Below are 18333 nucleotides of genomic sequence, written 5' to 3'. Positions count from 1 at the left end.
AATTGGCAGGCTCTTATACATACCTTAGAGTCTAAGATATTTGGAATATTAAGTGGGATCTTGTCTTGTACCTATATATATACGCACACGCGCATACATTTGGACATAATTTAAAATCTTGTAATAAATTTTGCAGACACTGAAATAATTCAGGTTAATTCCTTTGCTGTCATGAGAGGCCTGCGCTAGCCAGCAAGAGATTAAAATTTATTTCCATTGTTAATAGAAAATAATGAAGTGCATCTGAACCATCAGGGCATGTCATTCGGGAAATGTTCACTTTGGAACTGACTCTCACTCCACCCAAGTGGACAATGATGAAATCAGCAGGCTAGAGAAAGCCCATATTTTGTGGCAGGAATGTGCTAGGAACATTAGCATAGAGGATGGCAAGTAGCCTGTGGAATGAATCAAAGTGGTCTCAGAGAGAACACTCTTTGCATCCACACAATCCTGGGGCAAGCCAGGCTTCCTTGGTGTGCCTAGTACATATGGCTTGTTCGCCATCAAAGCCCGAAGCACCCTCTTGGTTTTGGTTTTTCCCAGAGACAACTGCTATGTCTTGAAAATCCATTCACCCACAATTTACCACAGTGGTTTGATCGCTCTATTCCCAGAACCTGGCATGACACAATACTTTACACGCAGTGAGAGTTCAGTGAGTGCTTTGGGGATGAATGATGGGAGCCCGTTGTGCCCAGGTGTAATTTCCCACGTGCTGCTATTGTCATGCCTGTGGCACCAGGCGGGTGAAATCGTTTGTGAACTCACGGCTATAAGGGTTTCCCAAACCCCCATTACATTAAAACAGGGGTGTCAAACTCATTTTCATCAGGGGCCACATCAGCCTCATGATTGCCTTCAAAGGGCCAAATGTAATTTTAGGACTTCTTAACAGTTAAGTGAGAGCTCAGCACTGCTGCTGGGTAGAAACAAGGTGCTGGGCCGGCTAAAACAATGTGGAATCCTGGATTCCACCCATGGGCCTTGTGTTTGCTAGGTGTTCATTAAAATATGTATGAAACCATTTAAAAGATAAATCTAAAACTCTATGTAAGGTAAAAAAAATCAGAAGCGTGTTGTCTGGGGGAGGACCTACTAAGATAACTTCCTGGGGAGGTGGAAATATTCTAAATCATAATATGGTGTGGATTTTATGCATGTACCCATTGGTCAAAGTCATGCAGCTCATGTTTGTGCATTTCAATGCACGTAAATTTCACCTAAAATGGGAATTCATTATATTATTCTGTTTGTTTGCTTGAAATTATTCTTAGTAAAAAATTTTAAGTGCTGTTTAATGGTCCTATTTCTTATTAGGGGCAAGGCAGGGGCAAGGTTTCTTTGCCTTTCACTTAATAAGCAACAGAAGAGTAGCCGAAAAATTATAAGTAGCATATCAGGAAGAGTCAAGTTCAACTACAACTCCTCATTATGTACCTATTCAGTTCCTTTCCTCAAAAGTTTATATATACGCATGACTATATATCTATATCTATATCTATATCTATATCTATATCTGTATCTATGAAGTTCTTTTCTCAAAAAAATATTGCCGTGTGTAGCTGACAAGCAGACTCAGATCTAGGATGGCTCACCTTCCTGGGTCAAGTACTCCTAAGTCAGTGGCAGGTATATTCAAGTCCATTCGATTTTGCTACACTTTCCCTCCTACTCTGGCCTTGGCTGATCTCTGCCTCTTTGAATTTCCCTCACACTCTTTATCTGAGGCCCATGCATCGAACTCAGTTGAACCTCATTCCTTGGGCTACTTGTTATGTGTTAGCCGTGTTTCTCCAGCTTGAAAGTAAGCTCTTTGATGTTAGAGATCGCACCTTGTGACTTGTGGGCTCCAACCCTAGTGTCCCACTTTCCAGAGCCTCCCCCAGAGCTTAGGCTATAGAGAGGTTCAAGGAGTGACATTGTCTGTCATACTGATTGGTCAGACAAGGCAGAGGTGAGGCGAAGTCATCCAGGCCCTACACCAAAAGCTTTAATGTGTTTCTTCTTATTTTGTCTCCTTCAGCCCTTGAGACATAGGCATTATGTATGTTTTACAGACAAGAAAAATGGAGATTTGGAGAGGTTTGTAATTTTCCCAAGGTCACAAGTTAGGAAGCAGCAGGTGTGCGATTTGGGTGTAGTTTTATCTGACTCCAAATCTGTGCTTTCCCACTGCTCCATACCCATCTCGTCCCTTTCCTCTGCTTATACACTGAATGTCCACAACATTGAATTCCAGCAACCTGATCTTCCCACCAAAAGTCTGAGCATCTCCACCACTGCTCTCTGGTGGGTGGGATGCCACTGATAGTCACTAGGTGGCTTCTCCATGCCAGTATTACTAGAGCACATATCCAAGGTGCAGGAACCTATTCCTGAGCTTGGAGAAATGACCTCCCAGCTGGTGCTTGGATCTCAGCTTCCTGATCACACACAGTCAGCTCCTCATTGCAATGACAGCTCGAGGGTCAGCTGGAAATGGCTGCCCAGGCTCTTCAATAGAGAACCGGATTTCTAGAAGCAGCAGGAGGATAGCCGCTTTCCCCATTTCAGCATCAGGCTTAGTCTGAATGCAAACATATGCCAGCACCCTGTGAAGGGCATTCTCTTCCCATGCAGCTCCGCCATAATCACAGGAGGAGGGGAAATGCCCAGAGCATGGCCCTGTCCCCAAACTCTGTCCCATCTCTCCTCAGCCATGTGGAAACCTGGCCAACAGAATTCTGGTACATTTACTTGAAAATAACTCCACCCCTGTTTTCAACTTTAAATATGCAGGTTGTGTTGTCAACAACGGTGAATGTGGATGGACATGTGCTGGCTGTTTCTGACAACATGTTTGTGCACAACAACTCAAAGCACGGGCGGAGAGCGAGGAGACTGGACCCCTCTGAAGGTGGGGCTGCTGTGGGGCAGCTGAGTTTCTGGGGGGGGGAATGGTACACAGATGAGGTTCTCCCCAGACTTCCGAGTAAATTTCGAATCAATGTCTCTGAGTAGGAGTGGAGAAAGTACACAAGACCATTTGAGTTTTAAAGTGAAGTTCACTGACTCCCCGCTGTTCCAGTGCAATCCCCCCACATCCTGCCCCATGCTCAAACCTCTGTGCCTCTCAGTCCATTCTGTTCAGTTCTGTGTCTTTCTTTTTGCTAGACAGGTATTTCAGGCAAATGTAGGCCTATGACATCTTAGTTAAACAGGAACATTACAGTGCCAGACGTGTATGAATAAGTGTCAGATGTGCCCTTAAACAGATTGTGGGCAAAACAAAACAATGTGCAGAATGAAACTGACACTAATTGATTTTTGTTTGCTTGGACTAGAAGAAAACGGAGGTCTGTTCTGGGTAGTTTTCCAAGTGCATTAAAGTAATTAGAAATACCAGTAACTGTTAAACTTCAACTTGTCCGAAAAATTAAAGTATATTGAGGAAGATAGCTGACAAACCCAAGTAAAGTCCATCTAAGTTCTTCTCTTTTTTCCCCACTCCCCAACTCTCTGGTGTAGGAGGTCTTAGACTATAGCAGAAATAGTTAAATTGGGGTACTATGTTAGTGTGATGTTTGACTGTATGCTGCCCACAAGCTCCCACCCCAAGTCGGCCTTTAAAATGTGTCTTGTATCATTTAATACAGGAATTAATGGACTGAAAGAAAATGATTGAATCAGTAAAGAATTTGGAGTGGTGTTAATTCTCCCACAGTGGGCACTGAAGGGGAGAGGGAAACCCCAGGGTTCAGAACTAGGAACCCATCCAGTTTCCTTTGACTGATTGGATGTGATTGACTGGCTGTTCAAAGGAGGCTCATGTTTTTGGAGTCCTGCCAAAGTTCTCTTCCACCTTTGACCCTGTCAGCTTTGGAAATGGAGTGATGGATTGACTTTAGTTATGGCCTGAAAACCATATTGGGTTCCTGTTGGGATGTAAAGTCCAGAGGCCTTGAACATATGGAAGAAGGGGGAGGGGAGCGGAAGATGCTTCCTACAAAGTTAGGAAAGTGATTAGAAATTGTCTCTTGATAGGGCTGAAAAAACCCTTCACCTCATAGATTTTGCTTCGTCTTTCTCTCTGTAGCACATTAGTTGGCCTTGTAAATCTTAACATCTTGGTGCAGAGGAGGTGGAGAGAGAAAAGGGATTTACACATTTCCAGTGTGGTCAACTTACAAAAATATTGGGAAAAACAACAGAGTTCTTAAAACACTCTTCGCACAATTAGCTAAGTGTTCCATGTTTTCATATATTGCAGTCAACTCATTAGGCTTTAATGACCTGTTGAAAACCAACAACCAATTAAGAAATGATGGCAAATCAGCAAAGCTCAACTTGAACTTCTTGGAATGACCAACAGCTTTCAAGAGCAGCCAGTAGCCCAGGCTCCAAACTTCAAGCACCAAAGGGCAGATCTGACTTTCCTTTTCTATCTTTTTAGCTACCCCCTGCATCAAAGCCATCAGCCCAAGTGAAGGCTGGACCACAGGAGGGGCCATGGTTATCATCATTGGGGACAACTTCTTTGACGGACTCCAGGTGGTGTTTGGGACCATGCTTGTGTGGAGTGAGGTAGGCTGGGGCCACGTGCTTTCCTGATTTTCTTTGGCCTAAGGATTGTTTTGCTCTGGGGAAACTAGTAATTCCCATACCATCAGCAGCATGAATGCACATCATTGAGTACCTACTATGAGTAGAGCACTGAAGATTAACCACATGTAAACCACAATGTATTGCAGGCGTGGATACCTTCAAAGACAAATATTCATTGAAGTATTGTTTGGAATTGTGAAAAGTTAGGAGTAGCCTAGATATTGGGTAATAGAAGAATGGTTAAATAAACAATTCCACCATGAAAAATTTTGTTTTGAAAAAATTCTAATGACCGGGAGAAGGGTGCTTGTTTATGCTATACTGCTGAGTGAAAAAAAGATCAGCACAACAGTGTCTGAAATTGTAAAATAGAATTACATAACGTTCATGGAAAAGTACTGGAAGCACACCAAAGATGAATGATGGTTGCCTCGGGTTAGGCAATGTTAATATTTTTCCTTATATTTTTCTGTAAATTCCAAATTTTCTAAAGTTGATATGTTCTACTTTCATAACAAGAAAACCAACAAGACAGGTTGCAGAAAGAAAACTAGTGATGCGAAGTTGGATGTGGAAGTTGCCAAGTCAATACATGAGAGGACGGCAGTATGGGAATTGGGGGGAGGACGCAATTACAGGGGTGGGGGTGGGGTGGGGTCGGCACAGGAAGTGGCAGGGACTTGAGCTGGACTGGTAGGAGGGAAAGGACCTGAACAGGTTAGACTGAGAGGAAATTCCAGAGTGAGAGGGAAACATGACAGACAGGGACAAGGTGTTCAGAGTATCGGGTCACCGTGAGTATACCCGTTTGCCCTGGTGGGAGTGGCCATGGGAGATCCTCAGGTTCCCAGTATGTTCAGTGAGAGCTTGTCTAATAGGTGTTTGATTTCCCTGCCTGTTCATTCCTCAGCTAATCACTCCTCATGCCATCAGAGTGCAGACTCCGCCTCGGCACATCCCGGGGGTAGTGGAAGTGACTTTATCTTATAAATCCAAACAGTTCTGCAAAGGAGCTCCAGGGAGGTTCATTTACACAGGTGAGTGAAAACACAAGGCCAGGGGCACTAGCTCCTGATTCCACTTTGCTCTAAGTTCCAGTTTCTCTGCTTTGTAATCGGTCTGACTTTTCTAGGTGTTTCTACTTGTGTGGGAAGAGTAGACTGGGTAAAAGACCCATGAGGGTCTGAAGAGGGAAGCACAGACTCAAGTCTAAAGTTGTATTTTGCTTAAGCAGTTTCTGCACAGGCTAGGGGAGGGTCCTGACAGCTCATCTCCAGAGCACATCCTTATAAATTAAAGTAAGTCTGCTGGAATCTTGCTGGAACAGACCTTTATCCAAGAAACCAGATAAAAACATTAGACAAAGTTGCTGGGTATAACTAAATTTTCTTGAAAAAGGATTCAAGGAAGTTGCCCATTGATGCTGCAGAATGATTCAAATTGTTTTAAAATTTTATGAAAGTATAAATTATCTACTATATGTCTCAGTATTTGTTGACTATCTACCTTGTAGGTACAACTTTTTCCAGGTGTAAGGTACAGGGACATGTGACACATGGTCCTTATTTGGAGTTTAGAACTTTTGGAGGAGGCAATGGTGTATTGCACAGAACACTTGGAGAATTAGAATATTCAAAACGTCTGGTATTTCTAATAAATGGAATACAAGTTCCAGGAAAAGAGAGTTTAGTGTGAACTAGAGTAGTAGGATAAGATTTCAAGGAGGACATTTTTAAGGATGAGAGGCATTTAGATAGACAGAAGGAAGAATGTTTCAGCTATGGAACTCACATGCAAAGGCCCAGAGGGTGAGGGGTAGGTGACTGGAGGAGAGAGGGCTGTGGAAGTGTATTTGGGTAGAACTTAGACAAAAACTTAGCTTAGATGGTCTAGGCATGGGAAGCAAGGAAACCACATAACAGCTTAAAAGCCCTGTATGTTACCTAGAGTTGTCAAATTCATTGAGACAGAAGGTTGAATGGTGGTGTTTCAGGTTGGAGGTGGGGAGAATGGGCGTTGTGTTTTAAGGGGACAGAGTTCCAGAGCGGCAAGATGAAAAGAGTTCCACAGAGGGGATGCACAACAAAATGTGATTGTACTTAAGGCTATGAAACTATACACTTAGAAATGGTTTAAGATGGTAAATTTCGTTATGTGTACCGTAATTATTTGAAAAATGAAAAAGCTTTGATTGGTCATTTGGACTTGGTTTGGCAAGATGTGAGGTGAACTGAGGGTTCCCATGCAGGGGAAAGTGACTCGTTTCAAGAGCAAAGTAGAAACTTACCGGACAGACCAGAAGAGGCTGGGGACCACAGTTGGTGGAAGCAGAGCACTTGGTAAAAGAGTAGCCCACATAACTGAAAATAATAATAGATGTTATGTTACATGTAAACTCAAAGAATCTTAGAGATGAGGAGACATTGAAGATCATCTGGTCAGACTCTGTCTTTTGCAGATGAGGAAAGTAAGGCCAGAGAGAAGTGACTTGCTCACAGTTGTCCATGGCATTCAACGTGGAGTCAGAATAAGAATCAGGTCTCGAGCCATCCTGCCTGGGCCTCTTTAGCAGTGCAGTGGCATCAAAGAGCTCTCTTTTCCTGATGAACCATGAGCAACTTATGAAATAAACAGTGCTGGAGCGCAGGCACGAGGCTCAGTGCAGTGCTGTGCGCTGGGGCGCCGCAGGCCAGCCAGGCCCCCAGGGCTCTTGCTCCCTCAGCGTTATGGTGTGGTGACAAAAAGGTGAACTGCTCAGGCTCTGGGGTCCCACTCCCTGCCCACCGTGCTCAGCTCACCTCTAAATAGTTCTTACGTCTTGCATAGGTGACTTAACCTCTTAGTTGCCCATCTATCAAATGGGCTACCAACTCCCAGAGCTGTGGTGAGAACTACATGATACAATACCTAGGAAGAGCGGTGTGCTAGTAACAGTTTAACCACCAGCTCTCCGACATGAGCTGAGGGTAGGGGAAACATTGGTTTGTAGCATTTACTGATTTCCATGGTGCAAGTACTCTCCCCAAGTATGATTTCAGGCTACCGATATGACATCAACCAGCTTATGAAACTTCTGAATATTTAACAACCTACTCTCATAAACCAGGTTTAGAACACCTCTGCTTGCAAAGCATTTGGGATAGAGAGCAACTAGATCTTATTGTTCACAAGATGCTGTGGATATATTCCAGGGAAATTGAACCTTCTTTAGCTGAGAGGCTAAGAACAATCCAAACACAGAAAACAGTACATGCGAAGGTCCTGGTGTTGGGGCAGGGGAGAACATGGGATGTATTTGATGACCACTATGAACAGAGCAGAGAGAATGAGATAAAGAGAGGTCAGGTTCAGGCTGGAAGTCAGGGCTGGGGCTGCTTGCTTGGGTCTCCCCCTAATGAATGCTAAGGATGCTTTCTACCTTACAAAAACACGGGGAGCCATTGGAGTATTTTAAAGCTGGGGAATGCTGTGATGCTGTGATTGGATTTGCCTTTTAAGAGATTATCCTGACTGCAGTGCAGAGAATGGCTTCAAAGCCAAGGTGCATTCAGGGGGTCAGCTGGAGGCCGTGAGGTGGCCCCGGCCAGAGACGATGGCAGCTCTGACCGGAGTGCTGGTCGTGGGGACAGGCAGAAGGGAGTGAGATTTAGGAGGTAGCACTGATGGGACGTGGTGATTGATTGGATAGGGTGAAGGTTGGGGAAGGGAGGGGAGGGAAAGACTCTCAGGTTTCAGGTTTGAAAAATTGGGTGGGTGTAGCTTAGAAAGTGATTTTTAAAAAGGTATAAAGCGCTAAAGGGAGTTCAGGGGAAGGACAAAATCCTTCCAGCTGGCGGAGAGGTGGGAAGATTTAATATTGTAAAGATGTCAATTAATGAATACATTTAACACGATGCCAATCAAAGTACCCACAAACTGGGAAAACTAAAAAGTTCACTAAGGTGCTAAGATAGAATCTCTCTGCTTGAAAAATGACAGGGCCTTGCCCTACCAGACATGAAAACCAATTGTAAGTTTCAGTAATTGAAAGAATGTGGAGCCTTGTACGAACATTCAGAAATGTCATGCAACAGAAGAGAACACTTCAAAATAAATAGTTTGTGTACTCACGAAGAGTGCAAATACTCAAGTATCTGTACGGGTGTGGAACCTTCTCAGGTCCATGTGGGAGAGATGGAATGTTCACCAAGTGGTGCTGGACCAACTGGTGAAGCATTGACATGAAAGTTAGGCATCTAATTTCATATCGTGACTGAAACATACCTGAATTAAATAATTTCAATTAAAAATGTAAACAGGTCAAAAAACTGTTACAAACTTGAGCCTTGCAAATCTTGTACAGAAACCATCAAACATAAATATGTAAGTACATACAAGGACATTTTTTAAAAAAGATTTTATTTATATATTTACTTTTAGAGAGGGTGGGGGAGGGAGAAAGAGGGAGAGAAATATCAATGTGTGATTACCTCTTGAGCACCCCCTACTGGGGACCTGACCCACAACCCAGGCATGAGCCCTGGCTAGGAATTGAACCAGTGACCCTTTGGTTCATAGGCCAGCGCTCAATTCACTGAGCCACACCAGCCAGGGCAAGAAAATTTTAAATCAAAAGGAAAAGGACAAATTAGGAACATATTTGTTATACATGACATATGGTCTCATGCATAAAAAGATTCATTCATTTGTTCAGCAAAAGTTTATTTTATGCCTTCTGTTTTTCAACCACTATGTTACGTATGCATTGTGTATAAAGAGATGAATGTTAGCTGTCTTACAAGTTAAGGATAAAAAGAAAAATACCTAAATTAAAAACTAGCAAGGAACTTTTGGAGTTAATGTCAGGAAGGAATACAATTAACCAATAACATATTTTTTATAAGTCCCAACCACATTCATAATCAAATAAATGCAAAATAAGAAGCACGATGATCACAGTTTTCCCCTATCAAGTTGGCAAAGATTTTTTTTACCAATAAAAATAACCCGGTTGGCAAAGTTAGAAGTGGAAACTTTCTTACACTAGGGCAGGAAAGTGGATGGCTGTGGGCGGAGGAGCTTCATGGCACACAGGCGAGCCCTAAAAAGTCTGTGCCCTTTGACCCAACAATTTTGCTGTCAGGAATGTGTATGGAGGAAATCAGTGAGTCCTCCTGAAGGCTGTTTGTTGAGCACAGTTTACAGTAGTGACAAATGGAAAACATCCTTAGTGTTCATTAGAGGACTCATTAAATAAATAATAGAACATCATTACATCGAAACCCTTTTTAGACATTAAAAGTAATGCCATGGGTGGGTGTTTAGTTACATGAAAGATATTTATGATACAGGGTTTTTTGAAGCATAGTGTGGTCTAATTTTTATATATATGAAAAAAATAGTTGCATTGAAGAAACCCAAGAAAGGTATGGAAGCCTGCATACCAAGATGTTAAGAGTGATGGGTTTTGGGTATTGGTATTATTATTTAACTTTTTTGTTTTGCTTACTTATCCAGTTGATTCTTGTCCAACATGAGGCGTTGGGGGCCCACAGTTAAAAATATGCATAAAACTTTTGACTCCCCAAAACTTCAGTCACTTCCCAGCATCTGCAGAGGGCAGGTTCCAGGAGCCCAGCAGACACCCAGATTCCAGGACACTCAAGCCCCTTTTTATAAACTGACATAGAACAATGTGCACAGTTGGCCCTCTGCATCCATCCGCAGACTCCCAACTGGGGACTGAAAACACTGTTTCCTAGCCATGGTTGGTTGAATCTGCGGATGTGAAACCCAGCAATATGGAGGGCTGACTGTATATTTATTGAAAAAAATCTTAGTGTGAGGGGACCCATGCCGTTCAAACCTGTGTGATTCAAGACTCAACTGTATTTATTATTTTCTAATAAAATTAATTTTTAATTAAAAGTTAAATCAAGAAAATATGATGCAAAAATTAATGTCACCCATGTTTCAATGCTGAAACAGCACACATTGTTACACTTGATTCTGTGAGTACAAAGAAAGGGCTCCCAGCCAGGGAAGCTGGGAGGGTTCTGGAAGACTGCTTTGAGAAGGAAGGACCTGGGGGGGGCCAGTTAGGAGTGGAGCAGTAGGGACACATAGCGTATTCTCTCACAATCAGAGGAGAAAACAAATACAAACACTGTCCAGGATGGCTCAGGGGGCTGTGACTGCCTATGAACTTCCACCTTGAGGTTGTTGGGCCGCATGCAACTCAGGTTGGTGGAGACAAGTGACTGATGTTTTCCATTGAGGGTTTCAGATGCCACAGGAAATGGATCAGTGGTCTCTGGTCTTACCCACTCAACAAGCAACTCTTGGACAGCTAACCTACAAGCCTCTGGGAACTTTGCTCCAGCAGCTGGAAAGGCGGTGGCTCCCCAGCAGACTAAGTGGGCTGCTTGGCCTTAGTGGCCCAGAGAACCCGGCCTCATTCCCAGAAGGTGGTGGATAGAGGCCCCTTGGAGGTTTAGCCAGCATGCCCTCCTGAGCCACACACTCTGAGTCTTGTGGGAGATGGACGCCCGCTGTCTCACATCCAGGGCTTGGCTATAGGGCAGTGCGTCAGGGACCACTCTGGGTCTGCACACAACTCTCGGCTCCAGTGGGGAGGTGAAAAACGGGATCTTGATTCCCGAGGAAAAGAAAACCCTGAAACCTGGAGAGCTATAGTGGGGACAGAGTGAGCATGCAGCACTGGGTCTAAGAGGAGACACAGTGGACTCAGCTGGAAGACCTGCTTTTAGATGCCAGCCATGTCATTGATGACTTGTTTTTTTGTCAAGTCACCAACCCTTCTCAGCCTCCTCTGCTTCCTCTGGAAAGCTCTGGTACTAATTACTCTATTACCCAGAGCGGTTTTCCTGATGTGGCTGAGCCTGAGGATCAAGCCTGGCCCTGTTCCTGATATACCGAGTCATACTCTTCTGGGAGGGTCCCGAATCTGTATTTTAAACACAGAAATGAGGTTAGGAAACCTGAATCCTGCTCATCAGGCTGGTGCAGAGACTTCCTGGCTTGCAAAGTACTCAGGAACATGGGGCAGTTCGTCCAACTGAGTCACTGCACCGTGAACACAACGGTGTTTCTTAGGTGAACATTCTAAGAGGAGACTCAAAAAGTAGGAAGTGGGAAGGGAGCCAACAAGAACCTCTCCTCCTTCATCCTCAGCCCTGCCACACACACCCTGTGGTCCTTGGTGCAAACATTGATGGTTCCTGTACCCAGGGATCCACCACCATCATGAATCCCTGCCTATTAGGTGTAACTTTCCTGGTACATACAATTAGCCAGAACACAGCAGTCAGCTCCCTGTGCTCATAGCTGCCAAGAACAGCACAAACAACACCATGGCTCTGAAAAACAACACACTGTCTCCACACCTGTGACTTTGCAGGTCTCCTTTTCCTCTGACCACAATTTTCTAGAGTGCAGCTTATTGCTGCAGAATCCAGAGGCCTACAGGAGGGCAGGTCTCCCTGGGAGAGGCCCAGTGGCTCCTGCCTGGTTGAGACTGAGAGGCTGAACCAGTGGAAGCTCAGCAGGGAGGTTCTTTCCTCCTCTCCCAGACTCATCCACAGGGAACTGGTGGTGCAGAACATTGACCTTGGTAGAGATAGCCAAGGGGGCCACAGTGATTGGCTGTGTGGGGGCTTCTTGGCCATCTTGAGGGTGCAGGGAGAGAATGTCTCAAGCACAGCACCAGGGGGTGGAATCATTGTCACCTGTAACTGTGAGACCTGCACCAGCCACAGAAACCCATGAGACATCCTGACGTGTGGCTGTGACTGGCCACTGAGGGTATGGGGGCCAGTAGGCCCAGTTTTTCAGTATTGTTTTTGCGGCTCTTGGTGGAATCTGGACTAAACATTGGACTACTGATAGAACTAGCAAGGGAAAAAATGGTGCTAATAATTCAATAATCACCTCTGTCATGTAGTGAGTGAATAGGGCCAGCCCCTGTCTTAGAAGCTCAGGTAATCACTGCCATTACACTGGTTCTATCAGCATCTCCGCTTTGTAGATGAGAAGCTTACTGCCTAAGGTCACCACCTGGGTCCCATCCTAGCTGTCTCATTCCAAAATTGCGCTCTTAACCACTAACCTGTGCTACTTACCACTGCTGTACGTCCAGTAGAAGAAATCACACCAAGGCCACATGTTTGGCTTCATCTGGTGGTTTTACTTAGCACAGGCCCATGCACAGGAGGGAGACCTGGCCAGTGTGCATGGAGGGGGCTTCCCCTGGCCCTGGTAGCCCAGGGCACAAAGTGCAGGATTTCTATTTCAGTGGCTATGGCAGGCCAAGAGCCTAGGGAGTACTTTAAGTTCCCTAGAAGTCACAGAGATTATCCTTTCCACGAATAACTGATATCACAGGAGGCAGAAGAGCACAATTTCCACTTTGTTATTAACCTTGAGGGAGCTCAGCATCTGGGCAGACGACAGTGAGGGACACCCGTGAACAGCCTGGAGTTGAATCCCAACATTCTGCAGATCAGCCATTCTTCACCTGTGTTTTCTGACCTCAAACATAGGAAAAGATTTATTTTACTGGAGTGCGGAATTACATAGATATGCAAATATATAGGTATAGAAATATAAAAACAGAAGCAGACCTCACCAGTGTGAGCATTTGGAAGAGGGGCACGGTTTTGGGGTGAGTTCCGAGTGGCTTCCCCCCACACTGCTGTTTGAATGAGGAGGGACTTTTTGCATCTTTTTTTCCGTAAAAGGTGAATTCTTTCTGAAAGCCCTGCCATGTTGTGCCCTTAATATCTGGCTCTATCTCAGAAAATAGGTTTTTTTGTTTTGTTTTGAATTTGTTTTTAAATCACAGTTGATTTACAAGCATATTATTTTCAGGTGTACAACACCACAGTGGCCAGACATTTCTATACCTTAGAAAGTGATACCCCAATAAATCTAGTACTCATCCGACACCATACATAGTTATTACAATATTGACTGTCTTCCCTGTGCTGTGCTTACAAACCGGGGTTTTCAGGAAGACAGAGAAGGCCAGCGCAGCCTGAGGATGTGGGGTCTGCAGGGGGTGAGGGGAAGCGTGCTTTCATGGGGAGAGGGAAGAAGAGGCCACTGGGCAGGGCTGGCCCTGGGCGCACATGGGCAGTCCTGGCCCCGGGCGCACATGGGCAGTCCTGGCCCCGAGGAGTGTGGCCGCTTGGAGGAGAAGCCGGCAAACAACCCTGGCCAATCGAGACACTGAGAAGCCCAAGAATGCAGGTCAACTAACTCTCTCCAGAGCACTCCTTAGCTTTTACTTGAGCACAAACAAATGCATTTGATTACCTCTCCACTTTTCATTGTTGGAGGAAAGTGTTAATCAAAGAGAAAATAGCCAAGAACAGGCAGCAGCTGGGAGGAGAAATGGGAGGCCTAGGTTTTTCCACAAGCCCCAAACCACACCCCGAGCCACCTGCTCCCCAGGGCTCAGCACGGGGTGTGGAGTCCTCCTTTCCCAACGCTGCGCGGCACAGGCGTGCGAGCTAGATGCAACATGTTCCTAGCTCATCCACTTGGCATTCTATTTTTTTTCTTATAGCATTATCCTGGAAAAAAATATTCCATTGAAGATAATGAATTTAATTTTTAGTTAAAAATGCCCATTTCAGACATCAAACACTGGCCCCAGTAGTTGTCCCTGTTCACATTGGAAACAGGTGGCATTGATGGTCCTCCTGGTAGGCAGCCTGTGGTTGTGCTGACGCCGCCTCCATCCCCATCTGAAATTCAGATTGTCCTTCAGCTGAGTCTGAGGAAGGATGTCTCCACTGGCAGCTCCAGAACAGGGGGTGCTGTTCGCTAGAGATTCCCCAGCCCCGTAAAGGCCTGGGGCTCTCGGTTATGATATTCTGAACACATACCACAGTGTGCACGAGCACACTCATAACTGCTCCACTGTGGCATTTAGATTTACCCTTGAAATTTATCTTTAATTTTTACAGTTGTCTCCTTAACCGTGTATATTACTCCCTTCTTCAAACAACCTGTCCTGCTGCTGCAGTTTTTCTTAAAACCAAAGCATAATTAAATATTAAATTAATATTTCATTTAAAATTAAATATCAAAGGCTTCCGTCTAATCTTTCACTTGTGCACTGCTAGTTCTCACCTCGTGTTCTCATTCCTGTATCCACAAAGGCAGGTACCACCTCTTAATAATGTGTTCCCATATTATCTTTGTCCTTTTCATTTTTTAATTGGTGACACTGAATTTTTGCTACATGGAAACGAATGGATGTAGGGAGAAATTTTAATGTATCAAAGGATTAATTCAGCAGCCTACACCCATCTTCACTTCTCAAAGAAGGATTTCACTGCACCAAGTAAATAATAGTCTAGAATCATATAATGCAGGAGCTTACACAGGTTAGAGGCCGCTCAGCCCAGCCTTTTGCCTTTGCAAATAAATAAACCAAAGTCCCCCTGGCCGTCGAGGGGGCATCATTGGTCAGGGTCTGGGACTGAGGCAGAGCCCAGGCTGTGCTGGCTTTATCTCCATCACACTATCAAATTCTATGAAAAAATTTAACTTGGATCCTGTCAGGGTAACTCTGTTGGTTGGAGTATCATGCCAGGCACCAAAAGGTTGCAGGTTTGATCCCCAGTTGGGCCACATACCTAGGTTGTGTGTTCGATCCCTGCTGGGGGCACATATGGGAGGCAACTAATCAGTGTTGTTGTATCACACTGATGCTTCTCTCTCTCTTTCTCTTTTTCTCTCTCAAAAAATAAACATATTGTTTGGTGAAAATTAAAAATAATTTAACTTGGGAACATTAAAATGTTAATTGAATGTAGCCTTTGAATGTTGAACACATGAAGCATGGGGCAGAAGGCAGATTGGAGGAGGAAATTGGGAGGAAGTGGAGTGAGAGAGGAACCAACTCATAGCACAAAGAGGGCAGATGTCACAGAATCAACAAATAGGATCAAAGTTCCTTGAAGACACAGACACTGGGAGGGAGAAACGGAGTGGTAAAGTCCTAAGGTGGCATGAAGGCAGGAACAAATCTGTGGATCTCTAAATTCCTCCTCAAGCTAGCCTGTATTTTTAAGCCTTCCTGTCCTGACAACAGAGTGACTGTCTTTAACCAGAGTCACGTGGAGAGGTGCTCCTGACTCGCACTTTCTCCTCTGCTTGCACGTTAAAGTCCACCTTCTGATTTAGTGCATGTCTGGCAGTCAGAGATTTTAGCTTTCTTAGGCAGACTTTCCCCCCATTGCTTTTTGTATGCTTAGTGAGACTAATTTAGAGTTGGGACTGGTGAGATCCTCTGGTTCCATGGGCAGAGTCTTTAGTAGATGGTGAGCTCTGTGCGCTGCTGCTGAAAGTGAAGATCCTTTGCTGCAGGCAAGTGCACGTATGTGCAGACACACAGCTGGGCTCAGACCTCCTACCCTTTTATGGTCTCTTGATGGCCACCCACAAACCCCACCATGGTCCTAGGCTCCAACTGAAGGCTTGCTAGTAAGGAAAGCTGAACCCCTGGTGGTAGGGCTGTTGAGCACTCAGATATTCCCTCACCCCATCAGCTTCATTGTCTCCTCCCAAACTTCTGCAAAGGAACTCCATTGGCCCTCAATGCGGCCATCTTGGTGGTCAGTATTCCTATTGGTGAAGGGTATGAACGACCTCCTGCCTGCAGTGTCAATGCTTTACGGGGCCAGGGTGGATCAGAACTTAACAAAGAGTTTCCTTTCTGTGTTCGCCAGTGTTCCCTGTAGTTTGGGGAAACAGAAGTGAAGACAAGAGATGGAGTAAGCATTATCTGGTCCCTGTACCTCCTCTTAAGGAAAGAAGAAAAAATCATATACAATTTATATAGCTCACCAGCCCTTTGGGAAAATTAATATTGAGTACCAGCCAGCTTTTTATTTTTAAATAAGTGGTTCCCAGTAGATATTTTTAGTTAAAAACTATTTACTTATAAATGAAACCCTTCACACATTGCTCATACTTTACATCTATTTGTTGGGCCCAAGATAGGTAAGTATCCTCGTATCTTATACGTGCAATCAAATGAGAAATGACACATAAGATCCAGGCTCTCAGGAGAAATATTATGAAATCTCAAGGTATTGATGAAAGTGTTTCCAAGGCAGATCCAAATGGGATTTAGATTCTGTGGCAGTTGAAATGTGTATTATTAAACTCCTTAAGCAAACCCGAATGACTCCCAGTGGAAGATTAAGACATTCTATGTATAGCAAAGACGAAATTCTCATGTCTGAGTTCTCTCTATTGAATTCCCTCTTGATTATCTTCTGCAATATTTAACTTCATGCCATGCCATAATTATTTAATAAAAGGTAAATATAAATTATATTTCAGTGGGGATATGACCTTTTACCTTAATGTTATGTTACTAAAGAAAGACATAGATAAATAGAGCCTATAGATCAAAGCGTACTTTTAATTTACTCTGTTTTTGCCTTGCCAGCACTTCCCCGTGTCCCTGTCAGCCAAGGGGTTGGCAGGACCCCACAGCCCCCACACTCAGTGGGGTGGGAGAAGTTGTAAATTCACTCTGATGGTGGAGGTTGATGACCTGGTTGGTCCTCAGAGACAGTCTTGGTGCTGGTGTTGGGCACCTCAGTCACTAAGTGGGGTTTACTCGGCTGCCATCAGGCCTGGAGAGAGAGAACACCCAGGGAGGCGGGAGAGGGAGCTGGGATTCCAGATGAGGCTGAAACTGTAAGATGCAAAACAACTGGCCATTTGGGAAGTCAGTTTGGCACCAAAGTAAAATTCATTCAGTCCAACCTCAAGTTGAAGGATTAAATGACTTTTCCTCTTATGGTTTTGTGTTGACTAAACAGTTTTGGCTTGATGATTTTTACTTCAAAAGTGCACTTGATTAAATGAAATTGTGTGTGTGTGTACATGCACGTGGTTAGTCCCTGTTCATATAGATCACAGTGTGTTTGCTGCCATCTTTCTCATATTGGGGGCTCACATAACCCACCCCACGGCTGATGCCTGTGAAGTCTGGCTACAGCCTGCCAAACCAAACCAAGCCAAACCATACCTAACCAAAACCAAACAAACCAAGCCAAGCCAAGTCAAAGCAAACCTAACCAAAACCAAACCCAAACCAACCAAACCAAGCCAAATTAAACCAAATCAAGACAAACCAGACCAGACCAAATCAAGCCAAACTAAACTAAACCAAACCAAGCTAAGCCAAATCAAACCAAGCCAAGCCAAACCAAGTAAAACCAAATAAAACCGAACACTCAACCTAAGAAACAGGTTAGTATGTCTAAGCTACATATTCAGTTTAAAACATGAATTGCTGCCCCAGTGTGGCCAAGATCATTTTCTGTTTCTGACTTAGGTGGGCAGGGGGGAGGGGAGGGCCAGATAAACCTGACATTCCCTATGTCCTGGTGGCTCTCCATCTAATAGAATGGTGGGTACAAATGTGGGACGAGTGCTCTGAAACAGAACCCTTCAGCTCCATGCCACCTCTGTGCACTGGCCTGAGCCCAGCTTTAGAGGACTTGCCTACCAGGGAGGAAGGACTGAGGAAGAAGGACCGAGGAGGCAGGTGGCAAGTGGAACTGTGGGTGGTGGGCACCTGAGCTCCAGTAAGAGAGTGGGAACCAGCCTGGGAGTGGCCATGCAGGTGGGGAAGAAGGGGCCAAGGCAGTCACGGGGGCCTAGGGGGCCTGGTGGAGGTTAGATTTCCTACCCTGTGGGATAGTCCCTTGCTAT

At 44.6% G+C, this 18333-nt stretch overlaps 1 protein-coding gene across 2 annotated transcripts in view; it reads left to right on the top strand.

The window, feature by feature from the left end:
* Nucleotides 1-18333, top strand: part of EBF2 (EBF transcription factor 2) — a 191607-nt gene that overhangs the window by 141206 nt on the left and 32068 nt on the right. For both annotated transcript variants that reach the window (XM_045853522.1, XM_045853523.1), the window contains exons 8-10: nt 2782-2899; nt 4436-4566; nt 5498-5624. In XM_045853522.1, coding sequence (XP_045709478.1) covers nt 2782-2899; nt 4436-4566; nt 5498-5624 — 376 coding nt within the window. The remainder of the gene's footprint in view (nt 1-2781; nt 2900-4435; nt 4567-5497; nt 5625-18333) is intronic.

This window comes from Phyllostomus hastatus, unplaced genomic scaffold, assembly GCF_019186645.2.
Source record: "Phyllostomus hastatus isolate PE091 unplaced genomic scaffold, TTU_PhHast_1.1 phas_contig_98, whole genome shotgun sequence".
Classification (NCBI taxonomy): Eukaryota; Metazoa; Chordata; class Mammalia; order Chiroptera; family Phyllostomidae; genus Phyllostomus; species Phyllostomus hastatus.
The sequence above is the reverse complement of the archived record's forward strand: the minus strand, read 5'-3'. Positions and strand labels throughout refer to the sequence as shown.